This window comes from Sesamum indicum, linkage group LG5 (genome assembly GCF_000512975.1).
Source record: "Sesamum indicum cultivar Zhongzhi No. 13 linkage group LG5, S_indicum_v1.0, whole genome shotgun sequence".
In the NCBI taxonomy this organism is placed as follows: Eukaryota; Viridiplantae; Streptophyta; class Magnoliopsida; order Lamiales; family Pedaliaceae; genus Sesamum; species Sesamum indicum.
The window spans coordinates 1171669-1195398 of NC_026149.1; the positions used below are offsets into that span (position 1 = coordinate 1171669).

A 23730-nucleotide genomic window follows, 5' to 3' on the forward strand; every position below is an offset into this window, starting at 1 on the left:
ACTACAAAATAGTTATAAATACTAATGTCAGTTAAAAGATGGGCGTAGATCATTTAAAAGAAATAAATTAATCATATTATTATAATTATTTAAGGATATAATTTGTATTTTAAGATTTTATTAGTGCGTCACAAATTGCTGTTTACGAGTAGGACCTGATTGACATAACAAAAAAAAAAAAAAAAAAGCAGCAAAATTCTGACCACTCACTAGTAAATATTATATACATATTTCACTGTCAAGGCATTGCACTTACTGTGGTGAGAGAGATCATTAGGTGGGAATAAGGTTTTTGTATTGGAAACAAGTCAGTGTTTGGTTTCTGCCCTCCTCTCACTAATTTGTTTTACATGACTTGCAGTTACAGATACCAGTGAAGAACAGTTTAGCTTCTGCTTTCACTGGTCCAACTACCCAATCAAACAGTTGTATTATGGTAAAATGAGATGGATGGCAACATAATATTTGTTTTTATGTTTTCTGGGTGTTGGATGCGATTAATGGGAAAAAGGCTGAGACGTCATTTATCATTAAGACTGTAGCTGCAGTGTGGTCCAACGTTAAATCTTGGAATTATGAAAAAGGATTTTGTCGGAAAACGTAGTTAGCACCCGCCATTTGAAAGAGATTTCCTTTACTAGAAGCAACATTGAGAATTTTCTATCTTAGGTGTGTGCTTGGCGGAGTCTATGATTTCTCATGTTTTCTTTTTAGAAAACAAAATTGATGGTGCAATAGTATTGTATTTGTATGGGTTATCATATGACACGGAAAAGGATTTTGATTTCATATAATTGAACATAAAAAATTCATTAGTGCAATAGTAATAATGATTATGATGTATTGTATTTGTAAGATTTTTATAATATGATTTGAAAATTTGTATGATGTTAAATTTTTTATTTTATAAATTGGTTCAAACACCCTTTCATACCTGTTTTTCTTTAGTACCAAAATAAATCAATAAGAAAAAAAAAGAATGGCCCACTTCCACCGTCTTAGGTGGGCTAATCGAACTCCAATATAAACACATGCGATCCGATGTTACAAAAGAGGGCCTATGATCCCGAATCCCCTGTCCATTTCAACACATAAATGTAAATGTATTAAAGTAGGGAATGACATACTAGCATTGGGTTTCTTAATGCCTTCTTCTTCCATATTTATAGGCCCTCCCAAGGTATACCTCCCTAGCTATGATGATGAATTCTTTTTTTGTTCATTATTTAGAGGGTCTTTGGCCAACCTTTTAAGTTTCTAAAAGCATCATATAACATATTAGATAGCTTATAAATTTCAACAAATTATTTGACTATTTTTTTAAAGAGTTTATAAGATTTCAAAATAAATATTTTGGATCTTATAAGCTCTTTAAAAAAAATTAAATTTTTTAATTATTTTTAAAAAAATTTATAAGTTATATAAAATTAATATGTTATAAAACAAAAATATCCCCATACCATTCATACACTTACATACTCTCTCTCTCTCTCTCTCTCTCTCTCTCTCTCACACACACACACACACATTGTAGTGAAGAACACTCCATTCTGTTTTGTTTCATTTTTAATTTGTTTTGGTGTGTTCTGTGAAGATAGAGAGAAAAAAACAAAAATAAATAAGTATGTGTTAGAGATAATGTGTATATTTGGATTTATTTTTGAAGATAATATAAAATAAGTATGGTATATTTGATGTCAGTTAGTGGGAGATAAAAAGTACTTTTCATTATCAAATTATGTTTTTTATATATATATATATGCTTATGTATATAATTTATTTAGTTGTGAATAGATTAAAATAAATAATATTTTCTAATCATAACACTGTTTTAAAACTTTAAAAAACTAATAAAAAAGAAGCAAAATAATTCAAGTTAAATATAAAAATATTTTGTGCTATCCAAAGATGGCCCAAAATCGAAACCAAACAATTACCTCTTGTTGCGTTGATATTTGTCCTAAATGGGAGCTTTTGCTCTTAAAAAGTGGCCTTAGCGCACGATCCGATTTCTTCATCCTACGGCAGAGCTTGAGCAGTCTATTCCCCTTATCAAGGGTTTAAAATTAGTAAATCCACACTCGATAGGGATTACCATCTTAAGCCGTCAATGAACAATGCTAATCCAACGGTCACAAAGTAATGCTCAACACACAATGTCCGCCTATATCGAAACTCCTCCACCTCCGCCATCTTCATGCTGCATTTCCCTCATTCCGAATTTAAAATCACCATTATCAACAGGAAGCAAAAAGAGCTGAAATAAAATGTCAGGGAGAGGAAAGGGTGGTAAGGGGTTGGGCAAGGGCGGCGCAAAGCGCCACCGCAAGGTGTTGAGAGACAACATCCAGGGCATCACCAAGCCCGCTATTCGGCGTCTGGCTCGCCGTGGTGGCGTGAAGCGCATCAGCGGGCTCATCTACGAGGAGACGCGGGGCGTGCTTAAGATCTTCCTTGAGAACGTCATCCGCGACGCTGTTACCTACACCGAGCACGCCCGTCGGAAGACTGTGACGGCGATGGACGTTGTTTATGCACTCAAGAGGCAGGGCCGAACTCTTTACGGCTTTGGTGGTTAAGGCGTTAGGTTTAGGGTGTAGATTTAGGGTTTTTGTATAATGTTCAGACTTGTTGACTATCTATCTTAGATCGTCATATGTTGGTTTTTTAATTAACTGAAATGGAAATTGGGTCTCTATATATGAGCTATCATTATTCTTGGATTATACTTTTAACTTTAAGTTCCAAATGTTTTTCTTCTATATTTTGCTCTTAATTGGATTTCAGGAATTGCTAACAGTTCACTGTATTTTGCTGTTTGCTTGTTGGTGTGTGCTAATGATAATTGTATTAGCTTTTTGCTTGTTGGTTTGAGCAATGGAATTACAAGTAAGTTAAACTGCTGGTTCTGTAAATCTCTGCGCCTAGAATTCCAGCTTTGATTGAGGAAAAAACCCAAAACATTGTTCCCAGCCCGATACAAAAATTAAACGATTTAAAAAAGGAGAGAACATATACTGAGAGTTCAAAAAGCCTTGTTTAGGGAATAATTTCTCAACGGAATAAAAAGATTTTGGAGAAATGACAAAGAAAGCAAGGAAAGTAAAGAGGAGGACTAGAGGACTGGCAACCAAGTTTTTTTACTGCATACACCAGAAAATTGTAAAAGACATGACTTTGTGGAGATGCGGGGTATCGATCCCCGTACCTCTCGCATGCTAAGCGAGCGCTCTACCATCTGAGCTACATCCCCAGGCTGGCAACCTATCCTTTGCATTTATTATTAGCTTATTCTTCAAAATTAATAACTATATTGAGAAACTATATAATCTTTATTTATGGTTTAACTGACAAGTTACAATCCTGAATATGCCTTAAGACTTCAATAACTCTCTTATTGTTAAGAATCCAACCTCTTCCAAATGAACCAAAGAGAAAGTATTTATACTATTCCACTGTTATAGGACAGTGTCGGCTTTTTACTATTTTGCACAATTTTTTTTTTATCTAATAAATATAATAGTTTCATAGAATATATCTATATAAGTTTCTCGGATCATTCATTTAATTTTTTTTTTATTTACGTCTTCCATTGATGTCTGATTGTTGAGAGTCTTGTCATCTAATGATAATAATATGCCAAATCGGACTAATGATTTCTTATACCTTAATTATTGATATCTTCCTTATCAGGTATCAATATAAAAAAATTTCCTTTTTCATCAAGCCCTTGATAAATTTTTCTACAAAAAAAGAACCACATATATAAATATATTCAATCATCTTCTTTTGAGGTTTGATTTAGTTACACTTAAACTTCTTTTTATAAATCTCATCGTTAGTCAAAATTAATTTAATTTGTTAATATTAACAAACACATATTGAATTTTTTATATTACTTCAAATTAACTTATTATTTATTATTGCATGTCAAATAAATATAACCTAATCAAATTAATTTTATAAGTGTGAAGATATAGCTATTCACATGCAACGGTATGTGAAAATAGTGTTCAAAATATACATATTTATATGCATTAGCTTATGAGTGTATATAAGGATAATCTAATATAATTTTCCATTGAAAAATTTGAACCCAGATTGAATTTAAATAACTTTAAACTAATTATACGATTAATATAATTTTAAAAAAGATAATTAATTTACATAATAAATATAATATACTTATATTAACTTGATTTGTTCAAAACCTAAATCGAATAAGATTTTCTCTATTCCATTATATTATAGTTGACAAATTCTTGGAAAGTGAGTGGACCTTGTGGGGTCATATCATTTAACAGCCCTACCCACATCATTTGTGTGGCTGGTCATGGTGTGGACTCAGTCCATTCCCCAGTAGCAAAAGTCAACAACTCCGGCTGCGTGCATAGCGAATAAAACAAACGCTATTCTGGTCAACATTTCCTGACACCCATTGTACAGACACATATAGCAAAATATCGAGAAAAAACAATTCCAAGACTTTCTTTTATCTGCAAAAAGGTAGGCAGAGTAAAATGAATATACTAATCCATTTTAAGGTGACTATGTAATACTAAACTTTTGCAATAAATTTAACTTGGTTCACACTTAAATTGAATCAACAGTTAAATTTGTATATTAATTACTTGTTTCCTTTGCATTGGATCGAGCAAAATCCCCCTGAAGAACACCGACTTCACAGTGTGCACACACGCACACTCCCAAATTTCATACCTCCAGATTCCTATATTTGTATGTGAATACAAATATTCCAGTCTTGCTTTTTTGCTATAATAATAATAATTCTATTCTTTCCTGTAAATCTCTACTCTCCAATAATTCATCCACTTCCATTCCTCAAGACCTAAATTCAGCCCCAATATTCAGAATTCAAAACTATCACCCGCCCACTCTACAATTATATTGTCATTCAAGACTCATCATTTCTAATTGCATCCATACACCTACAATTTAAGTTTTCAGTACTTTCTGTGTATGGCAACTTCAGCTAACGCAGCTTCCACTAAATGTTACTCAGGCATCTTACGGCGGTTGCTGTGCAGCGGCAGCTTGCCAACGCACCCATCGGATCAATTGGTCGAGTCCAGTACCAGAGAAACTGGTGATCAAAAGGCTGAAAAATCTTTGACACCTGTGGAAAATGTGAAACAGGCTGCAGTATCAAGTCCAGGAGTTGTGGCAAGACTGATGGGCTTGGACTCATTACCCAACACCCCTTTAGCTCCCAAGGAAGCAACATTGGGTTCTTTCTTCAGAAGCAGGTCTGTGAATTCCATTGATTTTCTCTCACATTTTGATCCCATAAGAAAAGGGCATCATCAGCACAGGAGAGTCCGAACATCGGTTTCGTTTTGTGACGGAAGGGATGATGAAACTACTAGTGTAGTTCTATACTTGGAGGAAGTAGATGAAACTGCAGAATACCAACAAGAGCTGGTCATCAGGAGAAGGCCTAATGTGAATTGTCAGAAAGGGAAAAAGACTGAAAAAGTTTTGCATGAGAAAAGAGTTGCTAAAAAGCCCAGTAAAAAGCTGGAGATGGAGGAAGAGAGACGGTCAGTTGGAAAAGCGACAACATCTCAGAAGAAGGAAATTCAGGGGAGGAAAAGGCTAAGTTCGGAGGAAAGAAGGCCAATTTTCAAGTCAGTGAACAATTCTAAGGAAGAATTGATGGGATCAAAGTGTATGAAGAAGAGAAAGAACAAGATGCATTCTGGATGTAGTCTGAAGAAAGTGCATCCTGAAGGCTCTGTACCAGGTACTTTTGTACTGTTTAATTACTGAAATCCTTTTTATTTCCACTGTTTTTTCATGGGGTTTATGCTCTCTTGCACAAGTAGCCCGAAAAGTGCGTTCAAGGAAACATCAGCCATCCCAAGTTGCCAACTCTGAGAGTCCATATTCAAGTAGTGCACATTCTGATGATGGTGAGGTCAGAGCTATTATTACAGGGAAAAATCCAAGGAAAGTGAGTAACAAAGAAAGTTGTTATTACAAAAGAATGGTGGAAGAAATCTGTAGTCCAACAGACGACAATGTGAAAGAGAATTGGATGCATGGGGTGATGATGAAGTTTGAAGATTTTGAGGAGATATGCCAACAGTTTGGACAAGAAATTCTTGAACTCTTGTTAGAACAGTTGGTCGACGAGCTTCTGCTACTTTACAGTTGTTACCTCTAATTCTCTAGTAGCACTAGGAATATGTGCTCAAATGAAGATGAAAGTCAAGACAGAGAAACCCTGTAGTATAATTCATTCATATCACTCGAAAACTTGGCTTCATCTAATAATTATCCACATTCGTCTACTTCCCTTGTAATTCTTAATTGTTGGAATATGATTAACTGGATAGAACTCAAGTTGTTTCTTGCTATGGAAACCTACTTTGATCGTCTGAGACCCGAGATACAGAGGTTGAGCTTGCTTTGATTGTTCCCACATGGTTTGTAGATTAGTGGGTGCTAGTTCATTTCATACTTATACTGCTGGCTGAGGTCTTTCTGGGATGCCTGGAACGATGTAATAATTTTGTCACTAGGAAGCTGAAACCTGGAATTCTAATTAAACAACATTATTCCAAAGCAAAATTTCTTGTAGGTTGTTTATGTGAGGCTGCGGAAGAGAGACGAGATCCATATCTCCTAAAATAAAAAAAGTCAATGGCGGATGATCTGAACTCCATTGCTTCACTTATTCAACTTGTGCCGTAAAATGTTGTTGGGTGGAGCTTATAATGTTATACAACCTAAAAATTGGGGCTTAAGATATAAAGGTTAAATGTAAAATCACATTGAAAAGACGACTCTTGACCAAATAAATGGAAAGCAATCACAACAAGTATTTCATACTCATTTTTATAAATTTGTATTCTTGGATTCATCCTGCTTTAACATGGCTGGATGCATAAGCAATCTAATTAAATAATATAGATTTACATGGGTTGTCTTGTAAGTTTGTTGAAGGGAGGTGTAATGAGGGCATCCCTGGCTTCTTCTCTACCTTTCCTTTGTTATTCTTTTTCCCTCCATCATCATCCTCTCATTCTCCAATGCCTCCATTCTCTTCTTTCCGCTTCATATTCCATCTCCATCTGTTGTTTCATCAACTCCTCCATTATTCCTCTTATTCCCTTTACCATCCACTTCTCGCCTCCTCCTTGGTCGGATGAAAATCGCCTTCTTCTTGGAACTGGTGGCGGCTCCACCGCCTTACTGCAACTAAAACCTTTTTCCTTCCGCTCTGTGTGTGTGTGTATGCATTGGAGATCACAAAATTAGGAATTATGAACTAATGCATATATCTACATACATACTCTAAATAATTTCATTTTATTGTAAAGTGTTGTGGCGCTGTGCGTATAGTTTTGGAGTAGGGTTAAGATAAATTCAATTTAGAAATGGATCCAATCTATATAAAGAAATTTGAATTGCATCGTTGAGTTATTTTCTCCCTACAATTTTATTAAATAAACTTTGTCGGTTTAACATGTGGATTTTCTTATATACCTGTCGAATACGGGGAGAAAACTACTTTTGTCACTAATATACCTATCAAATAATTATTTGGGACAAATTATTACTACTTGTTATGATCCTGAAGAAATGTATGTGTACTCATCCGTATGTCTTTACAACATCGTTTTTGCTCAATCTTTCATGTTATCGTATTTATACGTGTTAGGTGATGACAGGAGGTAGAGGAAAGGAAAATCAGACCCGAAATTGCATGCATATGAAATCTTGGTCAGATATGGATGTGTTGGTAAAAGACAAGGAAAATGGCAATTATGATCGAATTGAGGTTACGATAAGGTATAAGGATATATGTATTTATTTCCTACTCCGTCTTTCTTAACATACTCAATTGAATAAAGGAAAAAGTAATTGGGATGTGGTTGTGATTAAGATGAAACGTGAATTTTGTTTACGATATAATTGCATATCAGGTGAAAATATGGTTTACAAAAGGATTTTTTTGGTGTGTATGAGGGGTCAAAATCAATGAATAGTCCATCTCTCTAAAAATAACTTTTTTGGTATTTATAATGATGTTAAAAATTATATAGTATAGTAGGATATATGTATTTATTGTACGAGTTATATATATAAAAATTACTTTTTTAACCCTTGTAAATAAATGTGCATTAACAATATACACATCAATTTTCCGTATTCTGCAATTTGCATTTATCAAAATTTGTTTTATGTTCCTGAAATAATTAAAATTTTAGTAATTAGCACAGGCACAGGGGTGTTGTGTTGATTGGGCTGTAAAATAAGGAAAGGGCGAATTTGGGCTGAAAAGGTATAGTTGTGGTCCAGTGATTAATGAGTTGTTAAACCCACAAGCAGTTATTGGGCAAAGCCCACACAACAGGGTTAAGAATTAAGTTAAAAGAAAGAGCTGAGCTGTTAATTATTAGTAATGCGAACACACACATCAACACAATTACTCTTATCTTCTTAATCCTTAGAACACAAGTACATATTTGATGAAACTTCATTTTGAGTATACATAAAAAGTAAGGGAGAGAGGAGAGAAATGCATATGCATTTTTGGCTCCTTAACCTAAACTTTTACCAAAATTTGGTTATATATAAATCGGGGAATTTGGACTTTTTGCCCCTTTGCTTGTAATAAATAAATACCGAATTTAAGTTTTTATGTTACTAATCACATTTTTCATAAGCCCATCCTAAAACGCGATATCAGCTAAAAGCTTGGCTGCACCGCACCTGGAGACTGTGGCAGCACTTGCAAAAAGCAGCGCGCCTCCCACCTCCCGTTCCGTTCCCCCACTCTTCACTGAAACAAAATTCAGACACAAACATAGAGACACTCACACAGATATATATATATACACACACACACACATTTCACACACACACAAATAGAGTACTTTTTAACGGAATATAAAATTCAAAAGATCTCTTATTGTACAAGAGCATCTGAGCCGTTACCGTACCCACCACTGATTGCACAGTGAAAAAACCCTTTCCCCTTTCACACACACACACACACACACACAAATCCATTCATCACTCTCTCTCTCTCTCTGTGAAAATTCACCCACATTATAGTGCCTCAGCTCTAATCTGCTCTCAATGCAGATAGTGTTTCACACTCTTACCATGTGGAACCCCGCCTACTGCACTTAGACTTAGGGTTTTTGCTTGATTCTAAGGTGTTTCTGTTAAATCCCGATTTTGATGGGGAACTGCTGCAGATCTCCGGCTGCTGTTGCTAGAGAAGATGTCAAGTCCTCTAATTTCTCTGGTCACGATCACGGCCGTAAAGACAAATCCTCCGCCAATGTTAAGAAAGCAATCACCGTTTTAACGGATGTTAAGAAGGAGAACATTGAGGAGAAATATTTAGTTGATAGAGAGCTAGGTCGTGGTGAATTTGGTGTCACTTACTTGTGCATTGATCGACAAACCAGGGAGCTGCTAGCTTGCAAGTCGATATCCAAGCGGAAGCTGCGGACCGCGGTGGATGTGGAGGATGTGAGGAGAGAGGTGGCCATAATGAAGCACTTGCCCAAGGATTCCAGCATTGTGAGCTTGAAGGAGGCGTGTGAGGACGAGAATGCCGTGCATTTGGTGATGGAATTGTGTGAGGGTGGCGAGCTGTTTGATAGGATCGTGGCACGGGGGCATTACACTGAGAGGGCGGCGGCTGCAGTGATGAGGACAATCGTGGAGGTCGTGCAGCTTTGCCACAAGCATGGGGTGATCCATAGGGATTTGAAACCGGAGAACTTTTTGTTTGCAAATAAGAAGGAGAATTCGCCTCTTAAAGCAATTGATTTCGGCTTGTCAATCTTCTTCAAGCCAGGTAAATTAAACTCATATAGTTGAATTACTTGTTTAATTCATTGCTGTTGACGTCTATGGATAATGTGGTATAGATGTCAATTTGTGCTTATTTGCAGATTTGGATAGGGCGTTATCTACATGATAGTGTATCCCTCTGTGGTTTATTTGCTGTAATTTGAGGGATGTACTAACTAGAAGATACCATTTATAGTTTGATTGGACTTAATGCACCAAAAATGATTAAGAGATAGTGGTCTAACAAATAATATACTTATATTAAAATGGAAAAGTTAGGCAATCTAACCCTGAAACATTAGGATGCAAAATCATGTAGTTCCATTACATTATTAATAAATTAACAATAGCTTCAGTTCCTTAGGGGCAGAAGGAGGACGACTGGTTCCAAATTACCTTATTTTAAACATCTTCTGAAATATATATTGCTGTGCGCCTGTGCAGCAGGGTACCTCCCCAAAGATGCCATTAATTGACTCCCATTATAATGGATATACTTTCAATTAAGTTCACGATAGAAGTCACATGTGTATATGCTTATAGTTGGTTTTTCTCCTTTATTATCTTTTACATTATCAGACATTTGGTGCATAATACACCTAACTGTGTGGTTGTTAACTTTTGCAATCATATTATGCTTATCTAGTATCAGAATGTTGGGGCACCCCAAATTGAATTTGGTATATATATGAGCAACCAAGGGGTTGCTTGCAATGAGACCCCCAAAATCCCCCCTTTTTCCCTATTGGTAATCCGTTTTGTTATCTCGGTTTGCATTTCTCTCATGCTCATTACCATATTCCCTTTGAATTGCCCAATCACACTGCCTCTAATTCGACTGTAACCCAAGCTTCCATTCTCAGTTTGTTGGTCTTATCAGTTTCATTGAAATTTACCCCCTCCACCCAAAAGAAAGAAACTGTACTTTAGCTGCCGTGTCCTGTGCTCAGGCACTTGTATTGTTAATATCTGTATAACTTGCAAAATCTCAAGCAAGATGATCATATATATGCTGCATTCTGGCTGAAGTCTATAGCTGTGAACTCTCAGTGGCTGGCTTTCACTTGCACTTTGGCCTTTCACTTCTACATATTCCATGAGATGACACGGAAACCACAATGGTCGGGGATCATAAGGAGGTGGCTGTGAAGGGTTTTTGCTGGGGCCTGTAACATTCTAATTTATGACGCCTAAATCTAGATGCTCAGTATTGTCTATATATAGTTTTGGGTGGGAAATGAAGGCTTCCTCTTCCCCTTTGGTACCTGAGTAAGGAACCTGTATTCACACCACAATAATCTCCTGAACTACTGACATTGATAAGAAGAAAGTGTTTTTATATGCTTATCCTTTTCCAAGTATGGGAAAAAAAAATTGATTTGGTCAGCTTGTGCTCTTTAATATTTTGCTTGCCATTTTGATTCCGAAGAGCTTGTATAACATCTGCGGAAACACAGACAAAAGTACATGAGTGCAAGCTGGTTACACCAAGAATTACGTATCAGGATTATAAAGTTATCAATCTAGTTGTTTAACCTTCACGTGTCGTGTGTGATTAAATCTTGTTGTACTTCTGAAAGGTCTTTTATCTTGTGAATACCTTTTAAACTCCTTTGTTATTGGGTACTTGATGTCATGGTGTGCTTTCTCCAGAAGTTCTCTCTCCAGCCATGTTTATGTTGATGGTTGTAATTCAAGAATATTCTTTTACCTCATCGATCGTATTATACATTATTTTGATGCAATTACATTAACTCTCGCATTTCAGGTGAGAGATTTTCTGAAATTGTGGGAAGCCCTTATTATATGGCTCCAGAGGTGCTCAAGCGAAACTATGGGCCAGAAATAGATATATGGAGTGCTGGTGTGATTCTCTATATCTTGTTGTGCGGAGTTCCTCCATTTTGGGCAGGTAAGTTAGACTTGCTGTATTCTCTCGCTTTCTCTCAGTTCCTCTACTTGCCATTTCTATTGAGTTTGCATAATTTTAAATTCGATGTTTTTCTCCCATACTGTTTTAGATGAGATGACATTGGCATTTGGTAATGAATTCTGATTTTCTTTTCTCATGAGTGGCTCCGTATCAGTAGAATGCGCAATATCCTTACATGATGTGATGAATATCTTATAGCAATTTTTTTTACACAGAATCTGAACAAGGTGTTGCCCAGGCCATCATACGTGGCAAAATAGACTTTGAGCGCGAACCATGGCCAAGTATATCAGAGAGTGCCAAGAGCCTTGTAAGACAGATGCTAGAGCCAGATCCTAAGCTTCGACTAACTGCAAAGCAAGTTCTTGGTATGTTAGCTTTACAGCCACTTGCTTTTTCTGATAACTTGTGGAATGCATTTAATGATTAATGAATAACCAAGTCCTTTTTGCTGAGGGATAATCATTTGGAACCACATTGTGTAACAAAATAAATTGGGTTCTTTTTGACTGTGAGAGAAAATTTGTCATGTTGTTTCATTTAGACCCAAGTAGGTACTCAGTGTATACTGTTTAATAGGTTCATATGCTATAACCTGAAACATACGTAAACTTGTTAGTGCTTGATTAGTAGCAATTTCTGGACCAAAACAAATTAATACCACGTTTTTTGTGTATGTAAAAGTGTAGGCATTCTTTTGTAATTTATGTTTCTTAAGTTGTTTATTTTTTGGGTAAAACTTATGTTAGAATGATTTAGTATCTACTATTTTGCTGTATCTGTGGGCCTATTTTCGGTGTTTAGCCTATGCAAATATCCACCTCTTTTGTCACTGGACACTTTTGCATTTGCAGAACATCCTTGGCTTCAAAATGCAAAGAAGGCTCCAAATGTCCCTCTCGGGGATGTTGTCAAGTCAAGATTGAAGCAATTCTCCTTGATGAACCGGTTCAAGAGGAAGGCTCTCAGGGTTGGTTGAAGCTTTAACCTTTATCAATTTTGAGCAGTTATAGTGTCTGCTGAAAAGTGTGCAATCATGCTCTTTGTTTAGGTCATTGCTGATTTCTTGTCTACTGAAGAAGTCGAAGGTATCAGGGAGATGTTTACTAAGATAGACATTGATAATGATGGTGTCGTTTCAACTCAAGAACTAAAGGCTGGACTGCTAAAGTTCAACACACAACTGGCTGACTCTGAAGTACAGATGCTCATTGAAGCCGTAAGTCTGTGACTTCATAACCCAATAGCAATGCTTACACCTTTTCACTTTGATAAGTTTGTACTTCTTAAGATAACTGTTGCTGCAGCTTATCAAGATCACCACTTAAGTGTAATAATAAAATAATAATTGCGACTTGTTATTTTTAGGTAACTATTAAATTGGCTGAATGTCTGTTTCTTTTTGCCTTAAGGTTTTTTGCTGAGAACACGTTGTGTCACTAGAACCATATCTTATATGCCTCCCAGTGGGTATCTTGAATTTTTCTTGCCAACAGGTGGATACAAATGGTAAAGGGACCTTGGACTATGGCGAATTCCTTGCCATTTTACTTCATCTGCAGAAGATGGCAAATGATGAACATCTCCACAAGGCTTTCTCCTACTTTGACAAAGACGGGAATGGTTACATTGAGCCTGATGAGCTTCGAGACACTTTGATGGAAGATGGAGTGGATGATTGTACAGATGTGGCAAACGATATCTTCCAGGAAGTTGACACAGACAAGGTGAAAATAAATTCTCTGGCATCTAGCTGGGGTACTATACGTTTCTGTTCTCACTATATTTCATCTCGAATGCAGGATGGACGTATCAGCTATGATGAATTTGTGGCCATGATGAAAACTGGGACAGACTGGAGAAAGGCTTCTCGACATTACTCAAGAGGGAGATTCAATAGTTTGAGCATAAAGTTGATGAAAGATGGTTCTGTTAACTTGGGTGAGTAAATATGCATGAGTTGTCTGTTTCTTTCCTCTGTATGAGCTATCATGTCTCTGTCCATGTGTATTGAGCTTACCTTCATTGTCATTATTTGCGGCCTTCCTTGCATTAAACGGGGTTCGACTTGATTGTTGGCTTATAAGAATTATGGGTGAGGCAAGTATATCTAATTAGCTAGCCTTGAATCCTTCACCAATTGCTTCTTGTTGACAATGAAATGTGATATTCGACTCTGCAGTAAGTAATTGTTCAAAGAACCAAACTAGCGCAGCGCATGAATGTGTATTCACTATTGAAGCTTTTGGTCGTAAAATTTCGTTGTTATCATATTGCCTATCTAGTTCGAATATCCCTGCACTAATATAAAGAAGCAAACACTAGTGGGACTGGGACAGATACATGCACGCAGTTGGAGAAAAAGATAATGAAATTGGTGTCTCACCAAAAACAGCAACAGATACCCATCCCATATTTGTAACAAAGCTAGAGGTACGTAGACTATCCCTCTTCTTTCTTGGGATTTTTCTGGTGCTGCGACATGAAGGCAGGATTAATCTATTCCATCATGATTGATTTAACCTGTCCCGGAATTATTCTGACATTATAGTGAGAAAAATATAAATTCAGCTCCAGTATGAGACATGATCTTTTAATTTCTTGACACAAATGTTAAATGTGATGTCTTCTATGAGGCAAATGACTAACAATGGCACGTGCTTGTGATGGTTTCGGGAAATTTAACACGTGATATACACTCAGGCCAAAGTGTGTAATGTCGGGCAAAAATATTATCTTTAAGCATTTTTAACCTGCGTCAGTATTACCCTCATGTGATGTGATGTAATGTTTCCGGCCCACATTCTTCACCAAACATAATTAATATATAAATTACTGAAAGCTCTTTTGCTATAGAGATGAATTAGTAAGTCAAGCCTTTGATTAATGATCTAGATTCATAAACCAACATGAAATACATGTGTCTAAATTATTTCTTGTTACTCCTAATTAATTAAGTTCTACTTAGACAATACATAATACATTAACAGTCATATATATTCGTTAATTTTCTCAAATCGAGGTGAGACGTCATTTGTGTGCATCACAGGCAAATAGATGGATATACATCCATTAACATATTTAGATCTGCGTACCATTATTTGAGAAAAATGTTAAAATCTTATATATGAGTTGTCAATTTCTTACTTTTTCTGTTTTTAAAGAGCTTATAAACTCTCAACATCTTATTTTGTGAGATTATAAGATTCTTTTCTTAAGAAAAAATAACCAAATACTTTATAGAATTTTATAAATTTTCAAATATATTATAAGATGCTTTAAAGAATTTATAAACTCATCGAAAATACCCTCAAATTTGTATGAATCTTGAATTTTAGCAAGAAAATAGGTAATTTTATGTGGTTTAACTAGAAGAATTGTAATTAAGTGGGGTTTTAATTTATTGAATTTTTTTTGAATTAAACAAAAATGGGATATAGTTATATTTTCCTTTTGTTGCTGCCACAGTGTAATTTGAGACATAAGTGAAGTTAAATTAAAAAGTGGTGGTGTAGAGCGTGAGTAGTGCCTCAGTCTCGACGGATAACATCTGAATTCCATTTTACCGACATTAGGGACATAGCTAATACATGCATATGAAGCTAGTTGATTGATTGGAGATGGATGATAAAAATCGCATTTGAATACGATGCTCTCCGTTTGTCTGTGATTCAAAATTCTAAATTAAGGTGAATGACCAACGTAAGTACGTACCCCGATCGCAACTACTTACAATAATAACCACAATGAGTGCATGTGAGTGAATATATTATATGATGATATGATTGAGAATTTTTTCTTCATGGACCAAATTTTTACTTTAATTTACGTTCGGTTGTATGGTAAGATACTTTAAATTTGGTTGAATCAAATTAACTATAAATGTGGTCACTTTCTATAAATTCTATACTAATAATACGAAATATTCATAATTAATTCAAATTCGACCAAACTTATTCCAACTAAAATTTCCCGAGAAGACATACACACACCATTACATGGCCCTTTTGGTTGACTTGTCACAATATAACAAATTCTATAAAACACACGTGAAATTCACGTTGGATTGTATGCATGCCTATGGATCTTTCATGTCCACATTAAAGCCATACCATTTTCCCTTAACCCCAAAATATCCCCAGATTGAATTTTTTATTTTGAGTCGGAGGTTGTACAAAAATTACGTTATTTATATGCATATATATTAAATAAAATAGAAAATCAATCTACAAATACCCCTCCTTACTTCTCTATCTCTCTATGTACATATATCCCAGGGCTACTCTCCATCTCCTTCACCTTCATTCCACCAAAATGATGATGAACTGCCTTCAGTGCTGGCCCGAACCTGTCATCCGGGTTCAACATCTCTCAGAAACCGGATTAACCCGCATTCCAGAACGCTACGTCAAGAAACCCTCCGACCGCCCACATTTTCTCGACTCAATCGACACTGAGGTTAACATTAATATTCCGGTGATCGACGTGCAGGAATTACTCTCCGACGACATGTCGCTCCGGCGAAAGACTGCCGCGCTTATCAAGGATGCTTGCCGTGAGTGGGGGTTCTTCCAGGTGGTGAACCACGGCGTGAGGCAGGAGCTGATGGAACGCACCCGGGACGTCTGGCGCCAGTTCTTCGAGCTGCCAATGGAGGAAAAGCAGAAGTACGCGAATACTCCAAGAACGTATGAGGGGTACGGAAGCCGAGTGGGGGTGGAGAAGGGGATAAAGCTGGATTGGTGCGATTATTTTTTCCTTCATTATCTTCCTTTGGGGATGAGGGACCAGACTAAGTGGCCTAGCTTCCCACTTTCATGCAGGTATATATATATATATATGAATACTGATATGTTTAAATCATTTTTATTCATGAACTGTAAACTAATCACACGATAAATATATTGCACTTGTCCACTTGTCATTTAATTGATTCAAGTTCACTCAAACCCAAGTTGATTTAGAATTTCTTAACATAAAATGAAATGAATGTTATTGAAGGGAATTGGTAGGAGAGTACAGTAAAGAAGTGGTTAAAGTGGGTGAGAAAATGATGAAGATATTGTCAAGCAATCTTGGGTTGGAAGAGGAGTATCTTCAAGAAGCCTTCGGAGGAGAGGAGATGAGTGCATGCATGAGAATTAACTATTACCCCAAATGCCCACAACCGGAACTCACACTCGGTCTCTCCCCACATTCCGACCCTGGTGGCCTCACCCTTCTCTTGCCCGATGAAAATGTTTCAGGCCTACAGGTCCGCCATCGCCACCGTTGGCTCACTGTCACCCCTATTCCTAATGCTTTCATCGTTAACTTAGGGGATCAGCTCCAGGTGGTGAGCAATGGAAATTACAAAAGTGTGGAGCACAGAGTGATTGTGAATTCGGTGAAAGAGAGAGTGTCGCTGGCTTTGTTCTATAATCCGAAGGGCGACATACTTATGAAGCCGGCTGAGCAGCTGGTGACAAAGGACCATCCGCCACTCTATCCACCCATGACATTTGACGAATACAGGCTGTACATCAGGACCAGGGGCCCTTCCGGCAAGTCCCAAGTTGATTCACTCCTCACATTCCACCAATAATATCATTGCTATGAGTCCTAATTTCATTTCTATTGTGCTCCAATAATGACGTTAAGGCCAGTTTGCTTCGAAAATTGTGTTAAATGAATGATAAGATTCTTTTACTAAATGATTAATAAAAAAATTCTGTATAATTAGTCAAATGTTTATTTATATGTACATATTATCAAAAATATATCAAATGTTTACTTTGATGCATCAACATGCTTCTGGTAGAAAAATTACGTTCGAACCCTTATTTATAAAATTTAATAGACAATAAAATATTATTTTATTGATTATTGTCATCATTATTATTATTACTGTTATTATTATTTTTTAGTCAGTTTCAAGGGTGCAATGGTCATTCACATTTGGTGCAACCTCGGGACTAATTTTATACCACCTCCCATGGTGGTATTAGTTATTCAGGTGTAACAATAATTTGTACAAAGTTTTATTTTTATACCAAGCTCTTATACAACAAAGTAAACACTGTATTAACATGTACTAATTTTTATACCAAGCTCTTATACAATAAAGTAAACACTTTATGGCAAGATTGGTGAGTGTGTGTTTACCTGCCTTTATTTTAAAGGGTAAATTACAATAAATTTTTATGAGATTTGTCATAGATATAATATCTTTTTATTATTTAAAAAATTACAAATACTCTTCTATAAATACAAATATTCTAACGAATACCCCCTTATGACAACCCACTATAGGAAGGATCTATCATATATTTGTAATTTTAAGAGATATTTGTAATTTTTCAAACAATTAGAGAGTTATAATTATGACAAAACTCATATCAACCTATTGTAATTCATCTATGCAAAGAGTTTGGTTAACATACGAATATTGTCATAAGGATATTATTGAAATGTAAACATACTATTTAAACTGAAGTTCGACTATATATATTTAACTTGTCACGTTCTTAAACAATAAATTGGCACTAGCTTTTGACAACAATTACATATGAAGTTACATGCCTCGAACAAATAATCACGGGATTAGGTAGAAATGAGGATTAATCCTGAATATTTTACGTACTACAATACAAAGCCCATTCTTATTATCAAGAGACAAGACATATGATATCTTCCAACCCTTTCACAACGTATCATATGTATATATATATATGGTCATTATTTAGAGCATTACAAATTGACCATTAATTTCAAGCCATGTCCATATTGCCACGATATCTGCAACTTCATTTATTTTACTGCAACAAAGGCTAATTCGTGGGGTAGTAAATGGCGGGCTGGAGGGGTGAGGGGAAAGCACCAATGCTCCACGGGAACCCCATTTCTTGTTCTGCATACAGATTGTTGTGCATTGCATCCAGAGAGAACATGGTCAGGTTCGGCATATCAGGAGCGAATGATGGATGTTTTTGTGTCTGTGGAAGAACATTGTCCTGGATTTTGATCCTCTTTTGAGCCCGGAATTCATCTCTGGATATCATTTCATTTGTGTCCACTTCCTCGGAATCTGATTCAAATTCCTTCCCATTTGATTGATCAGATTCTTCACTGAGGGAAGGCAGTGACAGTATAGGAGAATAGGGCTTGACGAGCTTGGTGCTTGGAGCTCGGTTCTTGTATTCCTCCATAATTTTGTCTAGAAATCTTCCTTGTGCTTCAATTTTCATCTTCAAGCTTTTTTGGACCTGCAGAACAACCCTTTCAGAATTTCCTGTTTCTAGAGCTCCATGGAAGCCAAAGATAATTTTACTGAATATTTGGCTATTCACCTCGAGTTGATCATTTAACCGTCTTTGTGCTTCCATTTGAATTAATAATGCTTCATTTAGTTGAGCACCCCTAAACATGAACGTAATGAATTGTATGTTAAAGATTGCAAGAACCAATAAGAAATTCAGGTTATATACACAAGAAGCCGTAATTGGGATCAAACTCACGATGTTGCACTGAAGTTCGGAAGCATCTCTAATGCACTTCTTCTTTCAAACTTGCCTCCTGCATGTTAAAAAAGAGAGGACCTCCCTTGTAAGGATGAGAGAAGTTGACAGAAAAAGAAATGGTAAAAGAGATGGATAATTAGGTTTACTGATGTGATCCTCTTCTCGAGTAAAAACTGACATCCTGTATTTCTGTTGAAACAGAGAAATCCAGGAATCAGGGGAAGATACACAGATATGGCAGCAATAAAGTATTTGGAAGAACTAACCTGACCATCAGTTTGCATAATACCATGATGTGATTAATATTCTTTTAATAACACGCTAGTTTTTACTATATGCAGAACAATTTTGGTAGAAAATTCGGCAAATAAGATCCTAGTAAAATTAAATTTATGAGAGCAAGTGAAAGAGAACCTGTAAATGACTCTTCACATGAAAGATGGTCAATCCAGGAATTGCCATGGCCTTGAGAATACCTTTCGGTGTAGCCCCTGGAAGACCAAACAATTGAAAACCATGATGAAAGGACTAGCAGAAGAACATGCAGATGAATCATACAACGCAACTTAATGGTCATATTCCACTTACTATCTGGACCTCCGATCTGATTGACTGCCTTCTCAAACAAATCGTGTAGTTCTTTAGTCCATTTTAGCCTCTCCTTTGATGATCCGTTGGAACGATTGGACCCCATATTGCCACCAGGGACCTGTCAATCTTGCCAGGCAATGGCAGTAGCTAATAATACTCAGTTAAAAAGGCTGTTAAAATAAAAACAAAGTTACAAAACCAACTTACAGGAAAATGCATTCGATGGGAACTAAGTTGAGATGATGTAGATGTGAAGATACCACGAAATGTCTGCAATCGTCAAAGCATACCATGTAAGATAAGAAAGAGTTTTCAGACTTCTCACATTAAAATCATCTTTCCCTTGTTTGTATCACCTGGTGATGATACCTAAAATTACAACAGAAACTTGTTTTGCTCCACGACAGCTAGATCCAGATGCTTGCTTCTTCCAATTTTAGAAGTCCTTCAAAACCATCAACTAGAAGCCAAAATGACAGCAAGATCCAAATACTTGCTACTTGCAGCATTGAGGCCTTCCTAAATAAGTACATGCCAAGAAAGGAGTGTCTTCATGTACAGGTCACCTACCTGCTTAAATCTCACGAGATCTCTTTATGCTATTACTTCCATGCAATAAAAATAAAAACATTGATACCAATTTCATAAGAAACAGAGAGAGCCAGAATATCCCCTGATTTGGAATACTGACCAAATACTTCCAAGTTGAAGATAAACAAACAAATAAGACTTAACCTCATTGATTTAATGATACATCAAGGACATTGCATAGGAGCCATATAATGTCGTAGCATCAGAACAAATCTGAGACTCCTAAATAAAAATGCTATAACAATGAAATAAAGCACCTAGTACAGAAGAAAACAGGCTTTATCCCATTCAGAATAAACTGTTATTAACATCACAAAGTTATCCACTACAAATAGTTGAGAAGCAATATTGCTATACTATTTTGTCAAGCACCGAATGAACACTATTTTCCTCAGTTATGATCCAGTAACGACTACTGCCTTCCGCGCTTCATGCAGGATGGGCATTTATATTGCTTGATGTTCTCAGCTTTAGCAGGAGTTATCTTCACGCACTTCCCGTGGAACCACCGCTCACAGACGTCACAACCAATCCAAAACTCATCAGCATTGTAATTTCCACCACAGCTTCCGCATAGTGTCTCACTATGTTCATCTTCATCTTCTTCATAACTTTCCTCTGCCGGCTTTGGGTTACTTTTGGCTTGACCATCACTAGATCTCTGCAAATAAAGTATATCATATGAGCGCAGTTAATTCAGTGTATAAGTGCAACCATCAGTGTATATCAAAAACGAGTTAAATGGAAACTAAACGACCTCCTCAGGAAATCCAAACTCATTTGCCTTCTTCAGCCGTATAATTAATTAACAGCTTAATTTCAGACACTAAGCTTTTCGTACAATTGAGTATTATATTAACATGCCTTGCTCAACAGTATATTGAAAGCCTGGAAGGAGAATGAAAAAAAAGAAGAGAAGATAAACTTGAGGCAATTGTACCTTTGTGCTGCCACGAGATTTGCTCCCACTATCTGCATTGGGCTTGTCTTTTACAGGCTTCCTTTCTGTTACCACTTCAAAGACTGTTGGCAGATCATTGATCAAGCTGAACAGGCGCTTCCTGCAATCACAGTTAAACGATCATGTACAGCAGGAGTTTTCATCAAGAAATGATACGTATTTGTTGTTCCCTCCCCAAGCATACACATCATAGCAGAAATACAGGATCTATAATGAAGTAAAGAAGGATCTAGATGAATTTAGAAAACTAGCACGAAGATTCTGTGTGTCAGGACACCTAATGTTATTTTCCAGCAATATAACTTTTAATACATGTCTCATTTAGTCAGAACCCAGTTGGGGCAGCGCTTAATGTTTGAGTGGAGCGGTACAAACAATGTGGAAACTGCAAGAGGTTTAGAGGCAATACTGGTAACTATCATTTCTATCTTAAATGAAAATAACACAGTTCACAGAAAATTTTGCCATGGTATTTTAATCTTAAGTTATACCTGCCCCAAGCTGTTACCTCAGAGGCACATGCATCATCCATATGATCATTGTTTCAAGACTTTATTTAGCTAACTTACAGAGTTAACTCCAGCCCTCATTTTCTGCATATGCCATATATCATTTTCAAACTTTATTTTTTCTATTAAGCCCAGAAAACAACTAATAATTTATAAATAGAGTGAAAGAAAGCCAAAAACTTTGCAACCAAATCAGCCATCAGAACAACTACAAGATTTTCTAATCACTCCCTGGTTCACAAAATAAATAGGAAACGAGAAAAGCAGCCAATCAACTCCCCATTAAAGTAAGCGTAACATGCAGTTTTTAGAGAAATACAGGTTACCTTTCATTGCGGTTCATCCTGGCCCCAAGGTAAAAAGCGACAGAGAGCAACCAACAATCACTGTGCACAGCAATTAGTGAAAGCCAATCTCTTCGGTTCATTCCATCCCTGGCGAAGTTGATGCCAAGTGCTGGCTCTGGGAGCTCCGGTGGAACTTCCTCGGCTGGGAGATTTACTTCCCAAGTTTCATTTGGGTGCCCATATAGACACAAATTCTCCTTCTCTAGAAGAGGTAAAATTTATAAATCAAACATGAAGGAAACACCAGAAGAAGTTAACAAAACATAAATCATAAGCGCATATGATCGGATAACAGACCAGAAAAGTAAATGATTTTGCACTAGTGGTTGTTTCTCTCAGAAGTGTCTTGATTAATAAGAAGGCAATATGTTGCATAATGGTTATTTGCTACAAGTGAAGTAGCTCATGGCAGTAAACTGCGGTTAATTTCAACATATTTACATTCTACTTGTCAAGAAATTAGCTCCAACTTAATGTAAATTAAGCATTTAAATACCACATAACAAAAGTAGTTGAAAGTTGTAAATGGACTTACCAAAAGCTACAATTACCACCACCCCAACCCCCAAACCAAAAGAAAAAGAAAGTAAATGAAGAAAGAAACCAAATAGCTAAAGGAACCTCCATGTCAACCGAAATCAGAATCAAACAAATGCTCAAAAATCCGATAACGACCATAAAAAAATAAGATAACAGTGATATTCCAATTAAACAGCAGGGGGTTAAAGCAATGAACTTTCTATTTGGTTCATTCCAATTTACCCAAATGAACAATCAAATTTATAAAAAAAGAAGGAAAAAAACCAATCTTGCAAAATAAACAGAAGCATCAAATTCCCGTTTCGTTAATCAATTTACAAAATCAGAACGAAGTCAAAAGGAAGACCTTTGGCACATAATAATGAAAAAATACCAGAATTTAAGTTTCCGAAAGTCAACTAAACTAAATCTGAACTAGAAACAAATTACCTGGATCGCAGAGCCCGTAAAATTCATCCACATCTGGGAAAATTAAAACAGAAAAAAGATCATCAAAGTCGGTCACATGTTATGTCCAAGAAGCCCAAGACGTTTGTTGTTTTTTATAAATACTAATTATACAGAAAACTACCGTAAGTTAAAGCACGAATGATTCCAGCACGACGAGCACTGAAATCTTTGAAGATCTCCTCCACAGTTCGGAGGCTTAAAGAAACTGATGCCATTTCTGTATATAAATTACGAGATCTAAAATTTTATTGAGTAAATACTAAAATTGACATACAGAAATGGAGAAAAATTGTATGAAATCGCAGAGAGAAAGGAGGTTGGGAGGAGAGTTGGAGTGTGCATGTAACGTGAGAATCAAAAAACAGAGGCAGGTGAAAGAGGCGAGGAAGCCAACGGCGTCGTATTACCCTTGTGAAAGTTCTGCACTGCAGTCTCCCCTTTTTGTTTCTGAAATTACTATTAATTAAGA

At 36.4% G+C, this 23730-nt stretch overlaps 6 protein-coding genes and 1 non-coding gene across 9 annotated transcripts; 4 read left to right on the forward strand and 3 right to left on the reverse strand.

Moving 5' to 3' along the window:
• Positions 1882 to 2715, forward strand: LOC105161532 (histone H4). Its single transcript, XM_011079242.2, has one exon. It carries the CDS (start codon positions 2268 to 2270, stop codon positions 2577 to 2579), a length of 312 nt encoding a protein of 103 aa, XP_011077544.1. The 5' UTR covers positions 1882 to 2267; the 3' UTR covers positions 2580 to 2715.
• On the reverse strand, positions 3181 to 3253 carry TRNAA-AGC. Its single transcript has one exon. It is a non-coding gene; the product is annotated as a tRNA-Ala (tRNA).
• Positions 4643 to 6366, forward strand: LOC105161533. The gene is made up of 2 exons (XM_011079243.2): positions 4643 to 5764; positions 5847 to 6366. Exons 1-2 carry the CDS (start codon positions 4981 to 4983, stop codon positions 6185 to 6187), a joined length of 1125 nt encoding a protein of 374 aa, XP_011077545.1. The 5' UTR covers positions 4643 to 4980; the 3' UTR covers positions 6188 to 6366.
• Positions 8757 to 13992, forward strand: LOC105161534 (calcium-dependent protein kinase 13). The gene is made up of 7 exons (XM_011079244.2): positions 8757 to 9844; positions 11609 to 11752; positions 11989 to 12141; positions 12628 to 12743; positions 12825 to 12992; positions 13270 to 13500; positions 13576 to 13992. The coding sequence occupies exons 1-7, from the start codon at positions 9217 to 9219 to the stop codon at positions 13720 to 13722; spliced, it is 1587 nt and encodes a 528-aa protein (XP_011077546.1). The 5' UTR covers positions 8757 to 9216; the 3' UTR covers positions 13723 to 13992.
• On the forward strand, positions 16018 to 17389 carry LOC105161618 (probable 2-oxoglutarate-dependent dioxygenase At3g111800). Its single transcript, XM_011079355.2, has 2 exons — positions 16018 to 16596; positions 16775 to 17389. The coding sequence occupies exons 1-2, from the start codon at positions 16034 to 16036 to the stop codon at positions 17355 to 17357; spliced, it is 1146 nt and encodes a 381-aa protein (XP_011077657.2). The 5' UTR covers positions 16018 to 16033; the 3' UTR covers positions 17358 to 17389.
• LOC105161535 (myb family transcription factor PHL7) lies at positions 18254 to 20201 on the reverse strand. 3 transcript variants are annotated; one of them, XM_011079245.2, is made up of 7 exons: positions 20071 to 20201; positions 19861 to 19989; positions 19687 to 19763; positions 19419 to 19461; positions 19270 to 19327; positions 19102 to 19171; positions 18254 to 19017 (listed from the first exon to the last, which is right to left on the reverse strand). In XM_011079245.2, the coding sequence occupies exons 2-7, from the start codon at positions 19964 to 19966 to the stop codon at positions 18583 to 18585; spliced, it is 789 nt and encodes a 262-aa protein (XP_011077547.1). In that variant the 5' UTR covers positions 19967 to 19989; positions 20071 to 20201; the 3' UTR covers positions 18254 to 18582. The 3 variants fall into 3 exon arrangements, with proteins under 3 accessions (XP_011077547.1, XP_011077550.1, XP_020549678.1); XM_011079248.2 differs by having other exon boundaries at positions 19861 to 20010; XM_020694019.1 differs by lacking the exon at positions 20071 to 20201 and having other exon boundaries at positions 19861 to 20040.
• LOC105161537 (PHD finger protein ALFIN-LIKE 1) lies at positions 20569 to 23681 on the reverse strand. Its single transcript, XM_011079249.2, has 5 exons — positions 23383 to 23681; positions 23241 to 23273; positions 22251 to 22473; positions 21395 to 21515; positions 20569 to 21115 (listed from the first exon to the last, which is right to left on the reverse strand). The coding sequence occupies exons 1-5, from the start codon at positions 23474 to 23476 to the stop codon at positions 20867 to 20869; spliced, it is 720 nt and encodes a 239-aa protein (XP_011077551.1). The 5' UTR covers positions 23477 to 23681; the 3' UTR covers positions 20569 to 20866.

What these genes read in the sequence shown, in the direction of transcription:
- LOC105161537 (XM_011079249.2), bottom strand. Translation starts at nt 23,476, where the DNA reads ATGGCATCAGTTTCTTTAAGCCTCCGAACTGTGGAGGAGATCTTCAAA. An exon ending in TTACGGGCTCTGCGATCCAG is followed by an intron (nt 22,474 to 23,240) that starts GTAATTTGTTTC and finishes TACCTCTTCTAG; the next exon opens with AGAAGGAGAATTTGTGTCTA. An exon ending in AATCTCGTGGCAGCACAAAG is followed by an intron (nt 21,116 to 21,394) that starts GTACAATTGCCT and finishes CTTTATTTGCAG; the next exon opens with AGATCTAGTGATGGTCAAGC.
- LOC105161532 (XM_011079242.2), top strand. Translation starts at nt 2,268, where the DNA reads ATGTCAGGGAGAGGAAAGGGTGGTAAGGGGTTGGGCAAGGGCGGCGCA.
- LOC105161533 (XM_011079243.2), top strand. Translation starts at nt 4,981, where the DNA reads ATGGCAACTTCAGCTAACGCAGCTTCCACTAAATGTTACTCAGGCATC. An exon ending in TCCTGAAGGCTCTGTACCAG is followed by an intron (nt 5,765 to 5,846) that starts GTACTTTTGTAC and finishes TTGCACAAGTAG; the next exon opens with CCCGAAAAGTGCGTTCAAGG.
- LOC105161618 (XM_011079355.2), top strand. Translation starts at nt 16,034, where the DNA reads ATGTACATATATCCCAGGGCTACTCTCCATCTCCTTCACCTTCATTCC. An exon ending in AGCTTCCCACTTTCATGCAG is followed by an intron (nt 16,597 to 16,774) that starts GTATATATATAT and finishes ATGTTATTGAAG; the next exon opens with GGAATTGGTAGGAGAGTACA.
- LOC105161534 (XM_011079244.2), top strand. Translation starts at nt 9,217, where the DNA reads ATGGGGAACTGCTGCAGATCTCCGGCTGCTGTTGCTAGAGAAGATGTC. An exon ending in TCAAGAGGAAGGCTCTCAGG is followed by an intron (nt 12,744 to 12,824) that starts GTTGGTTGAAGC and finishes CTCTTTGTTTAG; the next exon opens with GTCATTGCTGATTTCTTGTC. An exon ending in TACAGATGCTCATTGAAGCC is followed by an intron (nt 12,993 to 13,269) that starts GTAAGTCTGTGA and finishes TCTTGCCAACAG; the next exon opens with GTGGATACAAATGGTAAAGG.
- LOC105161535 (XM_011079245.2), bottom strand. Translation starts at nt 19,966, where the DNA reads ATGGGGTCCAATCGTTCCAACGGATCATCAAAGGAGAGGCTAAAATGG. An exon ending in TCGAGAAGAGGATCACATCA is followed by an intron (nt 19,328 to 19,418) that starts GTAAACCTAATT and finishes TTTAACATGCAG; the next exon opens with GAGGCAAGTTTGAAAGAAGA. An exon ending in CCGAACTTCAGTGCAACATC is followed by an intron (nt 19,172 to 19,269) that starts GTGAGTTTGATC and finishes GTTCATGTTTAG; the next exon opens with GGGTGCTCAACTAAATGAAG.